At 44.6% G+C, this 17,214-nt stretch overlaps 1 protein-coding gene across 1 annotated transcript; it reads right to left on the bottom strand.

Annotated features, from left to right (window-relative positions):
* Window positions 1-5,023: 5,023 nt before the first annotated feature.
* Window positions 5,024-16,896, bottom strand: LOC146302826 (F-BAR and double SH3 domains protein 1-like). The gene is made up of 20 exons (XM_084697300.1): window positions 16,774-16,896; window positions 16,297-16,394; window positions 15,781-15,826; window positions 14,649-14,722; window positions 14,265-14,409; window positions 13,235-13,371; window positions 12,957-13,020; window positions 12,606-12,734; window positions 12,305-12,427; window positions 11,046-11,141; window positions 10,795-10,911; window positions 10,595-10,699; window positions 9,952-10,113; window positions 9,641-9,766; window positions 9,424-9,507; window positions 7,322-7,490; window positions 7,002-7,231; window positions 6,688-6,892; window positions 6,491-6,549; window positions 5,024-6,335 (listed from the first exon to the last, which is right to left on the bottom strand). The coding sequence occupies exons 1-20, from the start codon at window positions 16,792-16,794 to the stop codon at window positions 6,285-6,287; spliced, it is 2,241 nt and encodes a 746-aa protein (XP_084553426.1). The 5' UTR covers window positions 16,795-16,896; the 3' UTR covers window positions 5,024-6,284.
* Window positions 16,897-17,214: the final 318 nt, after the last annotated feature.

The raw sequence follows: 17,214 nt of genomic DNA, 5'->3' as shown, positions 1-17,214 counted from the left end.
CTGGGACTAGGTAAGTAGAATAGTTGATCACTGTGCCACACACTGAGTAGTGCTCCAGATGTCGGCGTAGTGTGATGATGTCATATTGTTTCTGAAGCTGTGCTGTCAGCACTGGACCTGATGACCAGGTCATCTCTGTCTCTACGTTGCCTCTGCTCTCTCTCTCTCTTCTCTGTGCTCTCCATGTTCCCCTGTCTCTCTGGGTTCCCTTGGTCTTCCTGCGGTCTGGTGGGTTGCATCTCCAGCTCTGTGCTGAACTGGGCCAGGATGGCAGACAGGAACTAGTCTGGACCATACCACCCCAGTAGGGAGAGGAGAGTTGTCAAGTAGGAAGTGAAATGTGAGGAAGAGGGGGGACAGAGAGGATGGGATAAGAGAGACAGTAAAATGGAGACAGAGGGACGGAGAAGCATTTGCTAACGAAGGGAGAACAATTGGTAGCGGTGGTGGTGGTGGTGGTGGTGGTGGTGGTGGCGGTGGTGGTGGTGGTGGTGGTGGGGTTTGGAATGGGTGCAGGGTGCTCGAGCATCTGTTCAAATGTAGACAGCATACAAATCTTAGTATGTCCACCAAGTGTCTAAGTTGTTGACAACTGATACAACTGGTGATGAAGCAACCAGTTCTACCAATGCCTGGCACTGGGGAGGGGCAGGAGACCACAACTGGTTAACTTGCATACACACACACAACCTAAACTGGAACTTACCTGCAGTGGACAATGATTGATCCAGGGCTGTGTAGGAGGGACTTTTGGTTGTCCTCCACCAATAGCAGCAGAGGGGCTGAACATTCTAGGGTCTGGTGGTCGTGCCAAATAGAGTAACAGTAATGCGCTCTCAACTATAATGTGATAACCAAAGAGATCCGCAGATGAGATTGACATGCAACCCGTGCATGCAGCATGCGTGTGTCAATAAAGAATCAGTTTTTATATTTTAACAGGAAAGCTGATTCCTCACTGTGTGGATAACCAATTAGAGCATCATCTCGCATTCCCTTTAAGAGCAGTTGTTCCATGGCGGATTGCTATTATGACGGCGGATTTGCCAGGCGCACGCCAGGAGCGATTCACAGCAGAGGAGACCCGACGTTCTCGTCAGGGCCATAAAAGACAACAAAATTAAATTGTGTGGGGACGGGAGAAACCCACGAGGACCACCCGTTCCTGCAGCTCCAGCAAACCGGGTTTGACACGCCGGAGCGGGAGCTGTCCGAGATGCGGCAAAGTACGAATGCCCGTCTTGACTGGGTGGCGATGTTGCTGGAGCCTCTCGGGTGCATCGCCGCAAGCTTGGAGAGGATTGCTGCAGCCATAGAGCGTGGGTTTCCTGATCCAACACCTGCCCCTGTTGTGCCCCTCCCTCCTCCTGTTGTGCCCCTCCCTCCTCCTGTTGTGCCCCTCCCTCCTCCAGTTGTGCCCCTTTCCCCTCCAGTTGTGCCCCTCCCTCCTCCTGTTGTGCCCCTTTCTCATCCTCCCCCTACTCCATCCATCCGCTCCACCAGGAGAACATCGCGCATTGCCACTCTGGGAAGTGTCAGGTGCCGCATGCCTGTCAGAGGACGGAAGTAGAATTAGTTTCTGTTAAAATCTTTTTGAACTTATTTCCGTTTGTATTCTTTTGTTCAGTTTGCTATTGACTTGTTTTGACAATGTGAATAAAGAAATCACACAGACGCTTTCTAATGTTTTGGCCTCACTGTCACTGAATCACAAGGTTATGAATGCATGGTGTTATTTTTGCAATGTAGTCAAACATTAAACCGAGATGACTTTGCTTACCTCAATTTAGACGATGCAGCTCTTCTGTCAAATGAGCTCTCCTCTCCCGTGCTGCTGCTGGGGCATTTGAGTTAAGTGGCATTGGCACATGCAGTTCCACTTCACGTTTCCTTAAGTCCTCTAATATTTCCTCATTTATGCCATCAACCCATCCATGATTCATGGAAGTGTTGTGTAGAAATACAAGCCACAAAAAATGCTGCGACCTTCTGAGGACTGTACTGTAAAGTACCTCCTGACCTGTCCAAACACCTGAAGCACATTTTCAGTATGCCAAATGTCTGTTCCATTACACTGTGTGTTTGTGTGCGTTTTCTATTAAACAGCATTTCATCTACAGTTGCTGGCATGATAAATGGTGTTATCAGCCATGTCTTTAACGGATAGCCGTTGTCCCCTAACAGCCACCCATCCAATGGGGGATTCCCCTCGAAGATGGCAGGAATGGCAAAGTTTGCCAGTATGAACGAGTCGTCGAGCCAGGGTAATTAGCAAACGCATGGGTGATTATACTATTCGCATCGCAAATTACTTGCACGTTGATTGAATGGGTTCCCTTGCGGTTGATGTATATCAGTGTGTTTTCTGATTGGGCACGTAGCTGCACATGGGTGTAGTCTACAGCACCAAGGACACCAGGGAACCCATACTTGGCCCAAAACGTCTGCTTCTCTCTTTCCTAGCTGTCAGGTGTGACGGGGAATTTGATGTTTTCCCCAGCATGCCGGACTAGACCCGATGTCACTGCATGTATAGCCAGACTTAAGGCAGATTGTGAAATGCCTTAGGGGTGCTGGAACGACCCAGACACATAGAAATGCAGGGCAGATGTAACCTTCACTGCGACGGGCAAGGTATAAGGACAGGGTGCATCAGTCCCCAGCTTATCTGCCAGGAGATGGCAGACATCTGTCACAGCCTGACGGGTCAGGCGTAGCTTACGCCTACATTCTTCCTGACTGAGGGAGAGACAGGTGTGTCTGGGCCGGTAGACCCTCTCCCTCCCACGTCTAATTCTCTGTCCCAAGACGTACTCCATCTCACTGTGCAATAGAAAAAATTATGAGCAAGCGCAACTTAACTGGTAAGTTGATGAGTAAGGGTTTTATTGAACCTACATGATGGTGATTTCGCTGTCTTCAGACTTTTGTTTGGTTGTTGACGGACAACCCACTTTGTCAGGTGTCCTTATATACCTGTATGTCTTGGCACTAATTGGTCAAACAGGTTTGATCCGTCATTCCTGCAATTAACCTTAATAATTTGAGTAAGCCAACGCTACATTTGCCTTTTTTCACATCTTTATGGAGAAAGACAATGATTTCGCTCGTGTGTTAATATTTTTATAACCACACGATTTAATATGTTATGTTATTTTTATATCATATTAATAATGAATGGTTTGCAAAAATGGGAACTGCTGCGCCTGTGAATCAAAGTGTAGATATGTGCGTTCTGCACATGCTACATTATGGCCAAGCTTGTGCCCTTAAAATAGCATCTAAATAATACGCCATTGACTTTAGACCACGTTTTTCCTGGTCAGTGACGGAATTGTTTTTTTGGAAACTGCAAAATAGCACCAGGGAAAGTTTGCGCCGGAACACGCCTCCTTTTTCGCTGAACCGCCCACGGGAGCACAAAGTCATTTCAACGTGCGTCTGTGGAGGGAAAAGTCGGCTTTGCTTCGAGTGCAAACTAGGAATGACACTTGCGTCGTTGACTAAGTCAATTGCACTGGGTGCAAGATAGGGCCCATGATGACATTTATGTGTAACATTGAAATTAATAATACCATGTTCTGTATTTTTGAGGGTTTTACTGTCACAATGCATACTTTGGAAGTGTATGATTTTGTTGGCTAAAGTGTTTTTGAAAGGTTTTGTAATTCTATCAGCATTTATGTTCCTCCAGTTTTGTTTCTGTTGAATAATTACAGTAGTGTGTCCAGTATTAGTTTTGATGGGACTTTGTAAGTCCCACAGGGTGGAATGTTGTGGAAAAACATCACACTGTTGTAATTATGAATATGGGTAATGATTATGGACTTATATGATTGAAAATGAAACTCTTAATCACTTTACTTGTATATGCTATATTACTGAAAGCCAGATACAAAGCTGTTGACTGATGAGTACTACCACTAATATGTAGAAGATATTAAGCCCAAAATGTGAAAATCTGGATAATTAGGGTCTGACTGCAAGAGAAGTGTATATTCTTCTTTCATAAAAAACTACAAGGCCCAGCTATCAGCAGGCATAGTTATGGCCCTATGCCCAGAACCTAGCAGCTGGTCTTCAATGCCAGAGTAGGCACAAAACTGGGAGAATTTTCTATGTAAAAAAAGGCACCTACAATCATAAGGTATTCTGTGACCAACATGTATTGTACCATTGGTAGAACCTCATAAAATAATTGGGAAAATATATAAGACGAATGTCCGGAGATGCATTCCAGTCTGATTCCGGAATCATGCTCACTTTGTATTGGGAATCTTTGTCACTCTGACTTCCATTAAAACACTTTGCTTCAAACTTTGCTGATTTTCAGTGCTGCTTCAAACCTTGAGAAATTTATCAAAAACATATTCTTCCACTTCAAAGGGACATTTAGAATAGATAAAAATGTGAGATTAATTGCGATTAATCGCGAGTTAACTATGCCATTAATGCGATTAATCGCAATTAAATATTTTAATAGTTTGACAGCACTACTTTTGACATATCAAGGTGAAATTATGCATTGTACTTCAGAATTATGTCAATAATGCCAATAGCTGTTGCTGTATTTGACTTAAAGTAGAAAAAAACGCACCCTCAACCTTGTCTCATTGCTTATTTTGACCAGTTTATTCACAGACATGTTTTGGCCTAAGCCGAAAGCGTTTTTTTCTACTTTAAGTTAATAGTCATTTTCACTCGCACCCTAAATCACCTTTATTTTGGAAGTAGAGCGCCTATCCTTACAAATGTGGCTGTATTTGAACCTATGACCTTGCAGTATACTGTCTCAGCTCATTGAGCTATTCTCAGTGTTGGGAAACACTGCGGTCAGTTACTGTGTAAAAAAGTATGCAATATTTTCCTGTGGCAAGCATTTTTAGATTCGGCCATAGTTTAAACTGCTGTAATTCAATCATATTTTGACATACCAGGGTGAAATCATTTATGGTACTTTAGAGTGATGTCATCTTGACCCTTATTAGGTTTCAAAAAACATCAGTCAAAATTATATTTGATTTATTGACACAAAGATATTGAGCAATGTGTACATTTACATAAAAACACTTCTTTCAGCCATTTTCACTTCTTTCAGCCTTATTCCTTTTGACCCTATAGGGTGACATGCATTCTACACATGTATACCAAGTCTGAAGATTAATGGATTTACGGGTCAGTTTTGTAGGTTTACCTACAAATGTTCACTGTACAGCAAAATCATGGCGGACCTCATGGGTCCTTGGGCTTTTTTTGTTCCCCATGAGAAATAAGGCATGTATACATTTTCAGGCATTTTGGAGAAATGGGGCGCAGGGCAAATCACGTAGACTTTGGGCATGGCTTATAGCACCACCTATGGGCGTATGTGGGCCATTAGTGTTTCCACTGTTTTCACGTGTTTGTTGCACATTACTGTCAATGTGATAACGTCAATGTCAATAACAATCAGTGCAATTAGCCTACCACACTTAAAAGTGTTACTAACCCCAACCCTATTTATATTTATTTGGTGCATGTTAATAACCATTTATAGGCCAATTATGGGAGTTACTTGGGTGGGACAAGACGCTTGCACACGTGCACTTAATTTTCTAGTAAGTTGTGATTTATAAAGGAAAACCGGAGCAGAATGTGCATGCTCCGTTTTATGAATCTGAATATTTTGTGCGCACGCACTTTTTGTGTTTCATTCGAACGCAACATTTTCATGTGAATTCTACGCACAGTTGTATAAATAAGCCTACAGGATTTTTCCTGGACAGCTACAAATGTTTGCTTCAATCACCCAAGTTGTAACTAACCTGGTTCAAACGCTACAACCAGCAAATTAAGATAATGGGGTATGCTGGAGGAGGGTTGGAGCAAAACGTATAGGAAGATAGCTTTTAAGGAACCGGGCAGGTAAGCCAATTATAGGCTGTTTATCAATCAGCATTTCTTGTCCGTTCTTGTGCTGATAAAAAAATCATGTTTGATGTAATGTTTCAAGGTCAAGTATAGTTCCAATACCGAAAAACACAATGAATTCTGATGAATTCTGAATTAATTCCATTCTCGTCAAGAACATTCTTCTCAAGAACTCATGTAAGTTCTTAGCGTTCTTCAGATTGATAAACGCCCATAGACAGTAAAAAAAGTTTGTTTTGTAACCGCAGCTGGTTAGAGTTAGCGTCAATGGTGTCCTCAAGCAAATGTCTCCTTTCTAAAGTATTTTGCACATACAAAGCTTGAATTGCAGGAAAGCCTTCCTCGATTCCACATGGTCGACGGCAGGCGTATTCTCACGGCAGAGGGAAGTGTCGCTGGGTGGGGGGAGGAGGCGGAGCTCGGGTCTAAGACATAAACAAATAGGCATGCGACATACATCAGATTAAATGCTTACACAACTGTCTGACATCAGACAGATTCACAGCATTCCAGAATTTGAAAAGAGGTCTACTACATTTTAGAATGTAAGCTCCTTGGCGTGGATGTTTTGTGTACAAACCGGTCGAATTCTCCGGACAGAAAGGTCTGGTGAGCTGTGGCTGCTGCCTCCTCCCCTCTCTGACAGGACGGGAGAGATGGAGAGACAGAGATGGAGGAAAATTTGAGGATGGACGTCATGGAATGGAATCTTAAACTTCAGTCCAGATAGTCAAACCGTGGCATGTCTGTGTTAGGTTTCCGAGTGATTCTTCTCACCTGTTCTACTGTCTGCCACTCTCTGGAACTCCAAGGGCATGGCCTGAAGATGCTCCTCCACATCTCTAGGGGTCGTGCTGTGGACGGACCAGGACCCTGACCTGGGTTTGGGGCTGAGGCTAGGGGAGGAGGACAGGGGCGAGGCTGGGGGGATAGCGATGGGGATGGGGGGAGAAAAGGGCGCAAGAGTGGGAGTGGAAAAGCTCTAGATGGAATGAAACAGAGAAAGAAAAACAGATTACAAAGATATATTATGATTATATATGGACATCAAAAAGTAGACTTCCCTGCAAAGTACTTTACTAAATTCTTACTTCCTCCTTCTCTCCTTCTTCCTCCTCTTCCTCCCTCTCCCCAAGCATCTCCACTACCAGGGACGGGAACACCCCCACCCGTCCATCCAGCTCGCCCTCCAAAAAACCATCATCCACCTCCCCCTGGCCCCAGCCCTGGGCACGCCTCCTCAGCCTGATCACTGCCCCCTCTGGGAACGACAGCTCCTCCCCACTCTGGGCCTGGTAGTCATACAGGGCCCGCACTAGACCTGGAAACACATACCCACCCAATATGACACACACACACACACATCTACAGTTTCTAATAGCAAATACAAAGATGTTGTGGTAGTACTGACCTGCTGTCTGTGAGAGGTACTGTGGGCCTTTATGGGAGTGTTCAGAGGAGGAACCAGAACTGTCAAATGACCAATCCAATGAGTGTCCGACAGCGCCCTCACCTGGAGACCAATGGAACTGCAGGTACCTCTCAGGCACATAGCCCACTTGTCCAGACGAGTTACACACCTACACATGAACACACATACACACACACACACACACACACACACACATGCATAGCACAAGGAGGAGGGGAAGTGAGTTGATTAGCAAACATGTGTTTATTATTGTCTCTTAATCAGTATGTGCGAGATGGAACACCATATTTAGCTGTGACAAAACAGGAAACACAGTTCATGCTACACAGAGACAGGAAGTGGGGAGACCACATCAGTTACTGAGAGGAGGGCTGATGTAGTGGAGATGGAACATCTGAGTGCATCAATATTAACAACATGATCTGGTCTACAAACCACATTCCCAAAAAGTTGGGACGCTGTGTAAAATGAAAATATAAACAGAATGCAATGATTTGATTGATCTCAAACTCATTTGTTATTCACAATAGATAATTGAAAACATATCAAATGTTTAAACTTAGGAACTGTACAACTTAAAGGAAAAAATAAGGTAATTTGGAATTTGATGGCTGCCACACGTCTCTAAAAAGTTGGGACGGGCAATAAAATGCTGGAAAAAGTAAGTATTACTAAAATTAAAACAACTGGAGGAATATTTGCAACTAACTAGGTAAATTGCTGAGACAGCAATTTAGGTTCAAAGAAAATGTTTCACTTTGTTTTTGTATGCGGTAAAGTTGTTGCAATACAACAGTGGGTCACAATGACTAATGGGTCAGAATGACCCAAAGATAACACAAGAGTTAAAATAACTCTGAGAATCTTGAGAAATCTCTATGTAAGGGACAAGAGAGAAAATAAATACTGCATTCCTGTGATCTTCAGGCACTGCATAAAAACTGATTCACAAATGGAAATCATTGCATGGGATCAGGAACACATCCAGAACTCATTGTCTGTGAACATAGTTTGCCCTGCCATCCACAAATACAGGTTAAAGCTTTATCATGCAAAGAAGAAGCCTGAGCGGTTAGGGATTCTGGCTATTAATCAGAAGGTTGCCGGTTCGATTCTACGCAGTGCAAAGATGATATGTCCTTGTGCAAGGCACTTCATCCTACTTGCTTTGGGAGAATGTCCCTGTACTTATTGTAAGTCGCTCTGGATAAGAGCATCTGCTAAATGACTAAATGTAAGTGTAAGCCATATGTGAACATGATCCAGAAACACTACCATCTTCTCTGGGCTAAGCTCATTTAAAATGGACTGAAGCAAAGTGGGAAAACTGTTCTGTGGTCACACAAATTGAAATTTACAATTCTTTTTGGAAACCATGGATGTTGCGTCCTCTGGACTAAAGAGGAGAGGGACTATCCGGCATGTTATCAGCGCTCAGGTCAAAAGCCTTAATTTCTGATGGTATGGGGGTGCATTAGTGCCTATAGAAAGGTCAGCTTGCACATCTGGAAAGACACCATCAATGCTGAAAGGTATATACAGGTTTTATTTGCTTGCATCCAGGCAACATCTTTTTCAGGGAAGGCCTTGTATATTTCAGGAAGACGATGTTAAACCACATCCTGCATCTGTTACAACAGCATGGGTTCATAATAGAAGAGTCCGGTTGCTGAACTGGCCTGCCTGTAGCCCAGACCTTTCACCAGTAAAAAACATTTGGTGGATCATGAAACAAAATATGACAAAGAAGACCCAGGACCGTTAAGTAGCAAGAATTCTGTATCAGACAGAAAAGTGACAACATTCCTTTCCAACTCCAGCAACTGGTCTCCTCAGTTCCCAGACATATACAGACTGTCGTTTCAAAGAAGAGGGAATGCTACACAGTGGTGAACATGGCCTTGTCCTAACCTTTTTGAGACGTGTTGCTGCCATAAAAAAAAAATTACCTTCCTTAAAATTGTAGATGGAAGGGGGGACAGCTAAACAAACATCGGGGGCAGCTCTTTCCACCACCACTTATCATTCTCTATCTTCAGCCATCCTCCCCTCCTCCAGGTTTGCGCTCCTTTTCCTCTCACCTTCAGCCAGTCCTCCACATCCCCATCCTCGATCACCTGAAGCTCCTCCCCTTCGGTGATTGACAGCTCATCGGATTGGCTGGCCTGCAGGATGTAATGGGAGACCAGGCAATTACACTTCAATCCCTTCAACACCACATGCCTGCCTCTCTGCAGAGGTAGTCAGGTGGCGGGTCAGACAGAATGGGAGGTGTATGTGTGCAGGTGTTGTCTTCACCTGATAGCTGTAGAGGACAATGCAGGGGAGAGGGTATCCACATGGTCCTGAACCAGATGGTGAGTCTACAAAGGTGTCACCGTTGTCATCATAATCCTCAAAGTCTGTGAACTCAAACTCCTCCTCCTGAGGAAGTAGGAATAGAGACAACTCTGAGGCTCTGAGGCAATTCCACATGAGGGGCATACTGTCATAGGCTGTCATGACAGTGTGTCCTTTTCTATGGTGAAGGACAGGAGAAAGAGGCCTCTCTGCTAAAATTGAGATCCACCCTAGCAGCAAATTTGAAGACTTGCACACAGGTTACATACCAGGTTGGAAATGTCACCGTTGGACATGCGAGCCTCACTCAGCCTCCTCTCTCTCTCCAGCTGCTCCTCTGCCTGGCTCATGGCACTGGTCAGCCAGGGCTCCACATCCACCCCCGCTCCCTCCAGCAATGCCAGACAGGACTCCGCCTTCACACGGCTCACCTAGGGACATTTTTTTTAAATATTTAATTTAAGATAAATACTGTCCATCTTTAAAAAGCTTTCTGAAATTGCCATACATGTTTATTCAAATATACTGTATATATTAGAAAAAAATTGTAATAGATGATCAGTTATTCAACCGACTTTTTTTTTGTTGCTGCAGAAAACTGAGACGATATCACTGTTCTGAGCTGCAGAGGGTGAGCTATGACTCACCCTGCCAGCAACATTTGCATGAGTCTCTCTTTCCCTATCCCTCCCACCATGCTCTCTCTTTCTCTCACGCGCAGGACTTCTCTTCAAAGAAACCCCCCCATACACACACACACACCGACTCATACATTCCATTGAAGCCTGGTTCATCATCAGGTCCTTGTGAAGAGGAGGAAGGTGTAGGAGGCTTCACTTTAGAATAAATGCATCTAATACAGTGAGAAACGGGTTTGGTGAACCACGGGTTGCATATTTGATTCCAACTGACCTTGGCCTTTCGGACGGTTTCTTGGACTTCCAGAAGCTTCTGCTCCACACTGGCCCCTGTGTCTCCAGACAGCAACTTAACACGCTGCTCCAGAGTCTGTACCGCCTAAAACACACACACAACACCCTGAAAATCAAAACTATGAAGACTCATTTCACTGGTTGACCTTGCTGTGACCGTCCCATGACCTCTGTGCCTACCTTCTCTCCTTGGGTGATGACCTTGTAGTCTTTCGCAGCCTTGGAGGACCACTTCCTTGCCTCTTTCTCCAGACAACTCTTTCCCTCTGGGTTGGTGCTCTGCTGTAGGACACACACCTTCGATGTGGAGGGAGATATCATTAATACAGGCTGAATTTATATTTTTGGTTACAGTCAGGGTCTTATGCCAGGACAGTGTGTTATGTATATTCATATCTGTACAGCTATGAGGTGTATTTGTTTTGTCTAACCTTATCATGCGGGGAGAGCTGGAATATGAAGTCTGTGATCTTGGTAAAAGCAGGAGCCTCCTGTAGAAAGAGCTGCAGGCTCCTTTCTCTGCTTACCTGGTAGACAAAAGAAGCACTCACTGAAGTTCAAATGTGGTAAAAAAAACAAAAACACCAGTCTGTCTCTGACATCCATCACTTATCCGGGTTTTCACTAGCACTAAGGTGAGGAATATGTCAGGTCTGGGGATCACAGAAGGCCTGTATTGAAATATTCCAGAATGTATCACAGAGGGCCTTTTATGGAATATTCTAGAATGTCTGGGGGGGTCACAGAAGGGCTCTGTTCGAAATGTCTTAAATCTTCTCTTCCTGTCTAATAAGATACCTTGAAATACGTCACATAACGGTCATATTTTAAGAGAGCATATGAGCTGCCTTGCTGTCTTAATGGTGGCACGTATTACCCATAACTCTGTGCGCGGAGTTACCGTGAGCAACAAGTTAAACAGAATCCTTTGACCGCCATTGCTCTAAGTTTTTACAATTCATATTTCAGCTAAACGGTACTCGTAAATCAGCATCTGAATAAAAATGTATCAGGAAGTGGGCAGTGTAGTTGCTGAAAATGTACTTATTTTACTGATGACACTCCTAATTTGTAAATTTGCTCCGACTTTTCGATAACGTACAGTAGCTAGCATCGCAGTGCAGACACTAGCTAGTTGCTGCGTTGTATCATAATCCTATCAAATGAGTGAAATACAAACACAAATGTTATGAGCTATTGAGTCTATATCTAACACAAGTTTAAATACAGCTTAACTTGACTTAGTATGACAATAAACTCAATGCAATTGACTGCCGTCTGACAAAGCGCACTAGTGCGAGCACATAAGTACACGCAGCGCGATGACGTAAATCCTAGGCTGTTCGAAAACAACGGTTTTTAAGATACCTTACCCCGAAGAAAGCTGTCTCGTTAGACACCTGTCTAGTAAGACATCAAGGATTAAGACAGCTGTTTAAGTTTTCGAACAGAGCCAAGGTCTTTCATGGATTTTTCTAGAATGTCTGGGGATCACAGAGGGCCTTATATGGACTATTCCAGAATGTTTTAAGTTCACACAAGAAAAACTAGAAAGACACAAAGTCAAACATGTTTACACTGCACGATTATTTAAAAAAAACATTTGCATCTCACTAAACCATCCTTTTGGGTACAAGCTCTGCATAACGCAGTAACTAATAATCACAAGGTGATTTCCGGGGTCTAATACCTGGGCGGCGTGCTCCCACACCCTGCTGAAGGCTGCCTGAGAGGAGAGACACGCCTCTACCTCCGTAGAACACAGCAGACTGAAGAGGCCTCTCAACTGCTCGTACAGCTCCCCATCCAGCCTCTGGAAGACACACAAACATCACACATACACACACATGCCAATATACAGTACCAGTCAAAAGTTTGTCCAAATGTGTATATACACAGCGAAATACACACAAGTATATGTGCACAAGGTCTGGTCAAGGTAGGGTTCTGTGTTTTTTTTCAATGTATGTGTGTGTATGTGTGTGTGTTACCTGCATGATGCTAGGAAGCTCTGCGGTGTAGAAGTATTGGTGATGAGAGTTGGTGGCTGCCAGAGAGAGAAGGTACTCATTCCGTACCTCCATCAGCTTCTGGTCACACTCCCCCAGTCTGACACTCAGCTGGGGGGACAGAGGGAAGGAAGGAAGTAAGGAGGGAAGGAAAGGTAGAAGAGGGAAATTGGGGGAGTGGGGTTATGGTGAAGTAGGGATAGAGAGAAGGAGGGGAGGGGGGTGTAAGGGAGGATGGAAGCTGTGTTAGAAGTGCTGGCCTATTCTTACTTTCAGCCTAGGTCAGTTTACCTTTGGCCTGTATGAAGCCAGCCTACTAGCCTTCTAGTCTACCTTGGTGCTTAACTTCTGCAGGCCTGTTCTGAAGTGGAAGATCCCATGCTCATTCCTCCGAGACCTGGAGAATGTCATACACACAGACAATACGTAACATGAATAGCTGTCAGACATGTTTCATACATCAACATGTATCCCGGCGAACAGCTGCCCTACTAGGGCATAGTTAGCTATACAGTTAATTTAAGGTACTTAGCAGACTATAATAAGAGGTGGTTAACTGGTTAACAGGTTCGCCAGTTAGCAGGCTAACAGGCCAAGAGCAGCCTCCCCACCTGGCCTGGGCATCAGCAGCCTTCTCCCTGGCTGTGTTAGCGATGTGGCTCAACTGGAAATAGCTCTTCTTCAGTTTGTGGAGCTCCCTTAGAGCTCCCACCACCTCCCCCTGGACCCTCTGGAGCTGTTCCAGACCCTGCACACATACAAACACACACTCAACACACATGCAAGTACACACACAACAAACACACTTGCAACACTCACACCCAACACACGTAACACACACAGCATATGTAAGCACACGCAAGCACACACGCACACACGACATATGCAAGGACACAAAATACACACATAACATATGCAGGCACGTACAACATACACACAACACAGGCAGAACCACATAACCACCACACACAGTACATGCAGGCACACACCGCCCACATACAAGCAAACAAATAAAATCACATTCATTCAAAAATGTGATTTTACACATCAAAAATGACATAAGGTAGGTCCAGCGAATGGTCCATTCATGTTTTAATTTGGACTGACAGTTTACAAGTAGTCATAGTGATATCACAGTGCAGTCTGTGCTAACCCAGCACACAGCACCACACAGCAGCACCTGACACAACATAATCCTTGTCTGTCTTTGTGAAAGTGATGGGTGGTAAACATGTGACAAATAAATAAAGTGTTTCCATTGAGAACAATTTACAGCACAACTGAGAGAGAGAGAAAGACCAAATAAAGAAAGTTAATCTCTGGTTAGCATCTTTGTGGTTTGATGTAGGGAATCTCTATGTGGGTGTCAAACAGATTTACCTACGAAGGTAATCAGTGAATCAATTCTGCAAATCGCGTTTGAGTTCATTTCAACGAATGTCTTTTATCTCTACATTCCTACAGACTCCCTTGAGTATTTCCCCAATGCGTGTCAGAATAAAGTGAGAAAATAATGGTTAGTGTGTGTGCCATTGTGTGTATTTGTGTGTGTGCCAGTGTCTTTGGGAGAGAGAGTGTGTGAGTGTTTGTCTATGCGTGTCAGTATACGTCCGTGCGTGCCAGTGTCTCTGGGTGTCTCACCCTCTTGGCGCGAGGCTCTTTGGCGTTGCGAACGCTCTTCAAGGCGTCGGCTGACAGGGAGCGGTACCTCTCAGCCGCAGTCAGCCGAGACACTGCGGTCTGAGCTGTAGAGTCCACCAGTGACCTCCACACTGAGAACACACTCCTGGGACACACACATATTGGCCGGGTTTCCCAGATTCGTTAAGGAAACTCTTAACGCTAAGAGCGTCTTAAGAACGTTCTAAGAGCGCTCTAGAACGCTCTTAGAACGTTCTTAAGAAGATCTTAGCATTAAGAGCTTCTTAACGAATCTGGGAAACCCGGCCATTGTCCTTCTGAGATGGGAGAGCACTGTCTACATGTAATACGTAAATGATTCAGTGGACTCTGCTGCTAACCCACCCGGAACTGAGTGAGTCTCCCTTGCCTCTCTGCCAGTCTCTCTTCTGGTACTGCAGTGCCAGCCTCTGAAGAGCCTGGAAGAGACACACAACACAGAATACACACCTCAAACATATCCGTCAATATATATACATGCATGGCCAACTCCAATGAAGACACAGATAGTCTTTACCAACAATAGAAACAGCCCAACTTCAACATACGCATCAGTACAATGAACTTACCTGTAGAACACACAACATACCTTAACCAACATGTACTTTACACACAATTCACCACACACTCACTTTACCAACACACACTCATCTCTCGACATACATACACCTCAACAAAAAAAGGCAGGTAAGTCTTGTTTTCAGAAGAACTTGCATATATATTTATGGCTAGACCAGCAGAAGACTGGTAGCTGTTTTGAGTAAAAGCAGTAGAGACATCATCATCAGCATACCATCAGCATGAACACCAGCACCTAAGTGTCAACACATACCCACAAGCGCAAACAAACACACGCCTACTGTTTACTTCCTTTTCAAAGTACCAAAGAGCTAGCTGTGTAACTGACCACACACACACACAAAACTCTCTAGTCCCTGAAGCTCCTGGTTCACAAGGTCTTTGCTCCCCATCACCTGCTTGCTAAATTCCATCGTCTTTCCCTCTCTCTTCCCCTCTTTTCCCCCCTCTCTCTCCGTATGAATTATTCCTCTCTCAATCTCTCTTGCACTCTCTGTTTGTCTCTCTCCTTCAGTATCTCACAATCTCTCATCTCCACAGCCAATCTCTGTCTCTGTCTCTGGTCTATTTTTTCCTGGGTGAAAGTGTGTGGGAGGGGGCTTTCTCTTCAAGGACAGCCATCTCCATCATCCCTCCACTTCCTCACCTCTGGACACCAACACACCACTCAGGAACTGAAATAGTCACCAGAGGGTCAATATTTTGGAAAGCGTAAGGAGACATTACAGTAAAGTGAGGGCTTCCAGGAAAGGTTCTGGAGTCGGGGAAGAGAGCTGCTCCAAATAGCCCAGTAAGAGGAGACACAAACACACATTTTTCACTATGTCATTACTCGAGGAGGGGGGGGGGGGGCAGATGTGATGTTATGGTTGACACACACACATTACAGATCTCCCACCTGAGCATACTCTTTCTCTATGGCAGCCCGTTGTTTACTGAAGGACCTTTATGGGGAACAAAAAATATATATTAGCACACATTCAGTACTGATCTTCCGCTCTCTTCTAAGTTTCTAGATGGTGATAAGGGAAGTGGGGAGATTTGGTACAGAGCAGGGAGGGTTGGGGAGGAGCAAGCATGAGAAAGGGTGGGTGAAGATGAGTGAGGTATAGGGTGATGGGGAAGCAGAGGGTAAAATTGCGAGAGGGTCAGGTAAGGGTTGAGGGACTGGTAGAACAGGGGTAAGGGGAGTTTCTAGACCATTCCCACTAGGGGGGCCAAGTTGAGGCCAGTTACATTAAACATTGTAGTCATAGTTTTCTTCACAATGGGCAAAAGACCACGTTTACAATTATTTAGACTCTACATTTAGGGGGGCCACAAGGGGGTCTGGGTCCAAGCCTGTTGTCAAAGGGGTACTGACAAAGGGGAGACAGGGGGAGATAAGGGGTGAAGGCAGGCTAAGAAGTCAGACCTTATGTCCTCCAGGAGCTCTCCTTCCTGCTGCTGCTTGGTGTGCAGACGACCCAGCTGCTCTGCAAACACTAGCTTTGCCTGCTGGGTCTCCTTCACCTGTACACCCACACAACACAAAAATAGACAGACAAATACCATACATATCATCAAAAATACATTTATATATATACAAAAATATTTGCATTACTCTCAACATTTAAATGCACTGCCATTTAGCATAAATCTGACTTCTGTTCCGTTGAGCACTACACACATTGAGGCATGATCGACTGCAGTTGTTTTTATTTTATTCACATCATGATTCGTCTTACACAACGTAATTATTTTTTTAATCGACATTTTACATCTGATTATTGTTACAGTTCCACATTAAGATTGGACAGGAGTCGGACCTCGGAACCTCTGGCTACTCTTTGCTGTTCACCTCGCTTTCGATTGGATTAGCCTATAGATTTAGATTATGATGTGTTCTTACCTTTCTCGGAGGTGGTTGCATTCTACTTCACCAAGCTAACCAACCAACTTATTCTTGTCCTTCATGCCGCGATTAACGTTTGCAGCAGCAAGGAAACAGTGCAACTTCCCGTGTGTTTCTGACAGCGGGCGGTACAAGAGCATCTCTGACTCCTTCTACATTCAACGCACTGGCGCTACCCAGCGGACATGCCATGCCACTGACAACCGCGTAATTGGCTTCACTATTCCCGGTGTTATGCCGGTTTTCATACCTTGTTAGAAAGGGTGAAAATATGACCCCCGCAGGGGCGGATCTAGAGATTTTCATTCGGGGTGGCAATGGGGTGGCAGAAGGAAGTTGTTGGGTGGCCTTCTGGAGGCGAATCAAACCCAAAGTAGGGGGGTACAGTACTCCCTATGGTAAATGATTAGGCTAGAACATTGTAGTTTAAATTAAACA

Source organism: Hypomesus nipponensis, chromosome 1, assembly GCF_054491055.1.
Source record: "Hypomesus nipponensis isolate SF chromosome 1, ASM5449105v1, whole genome shotgun sequence".
Taxonomy (NCBI): Eukaryota; Metazoa; Chordata; class Actinopteri; order Osmeriformes; family Osmeridae; genus Hypomesus; species Hypomesus nipponensis.
Note: the sequence above shows the minus strand (reverse complement) of the source record. Positions and strands in the feature narration are given on the sequence as shown.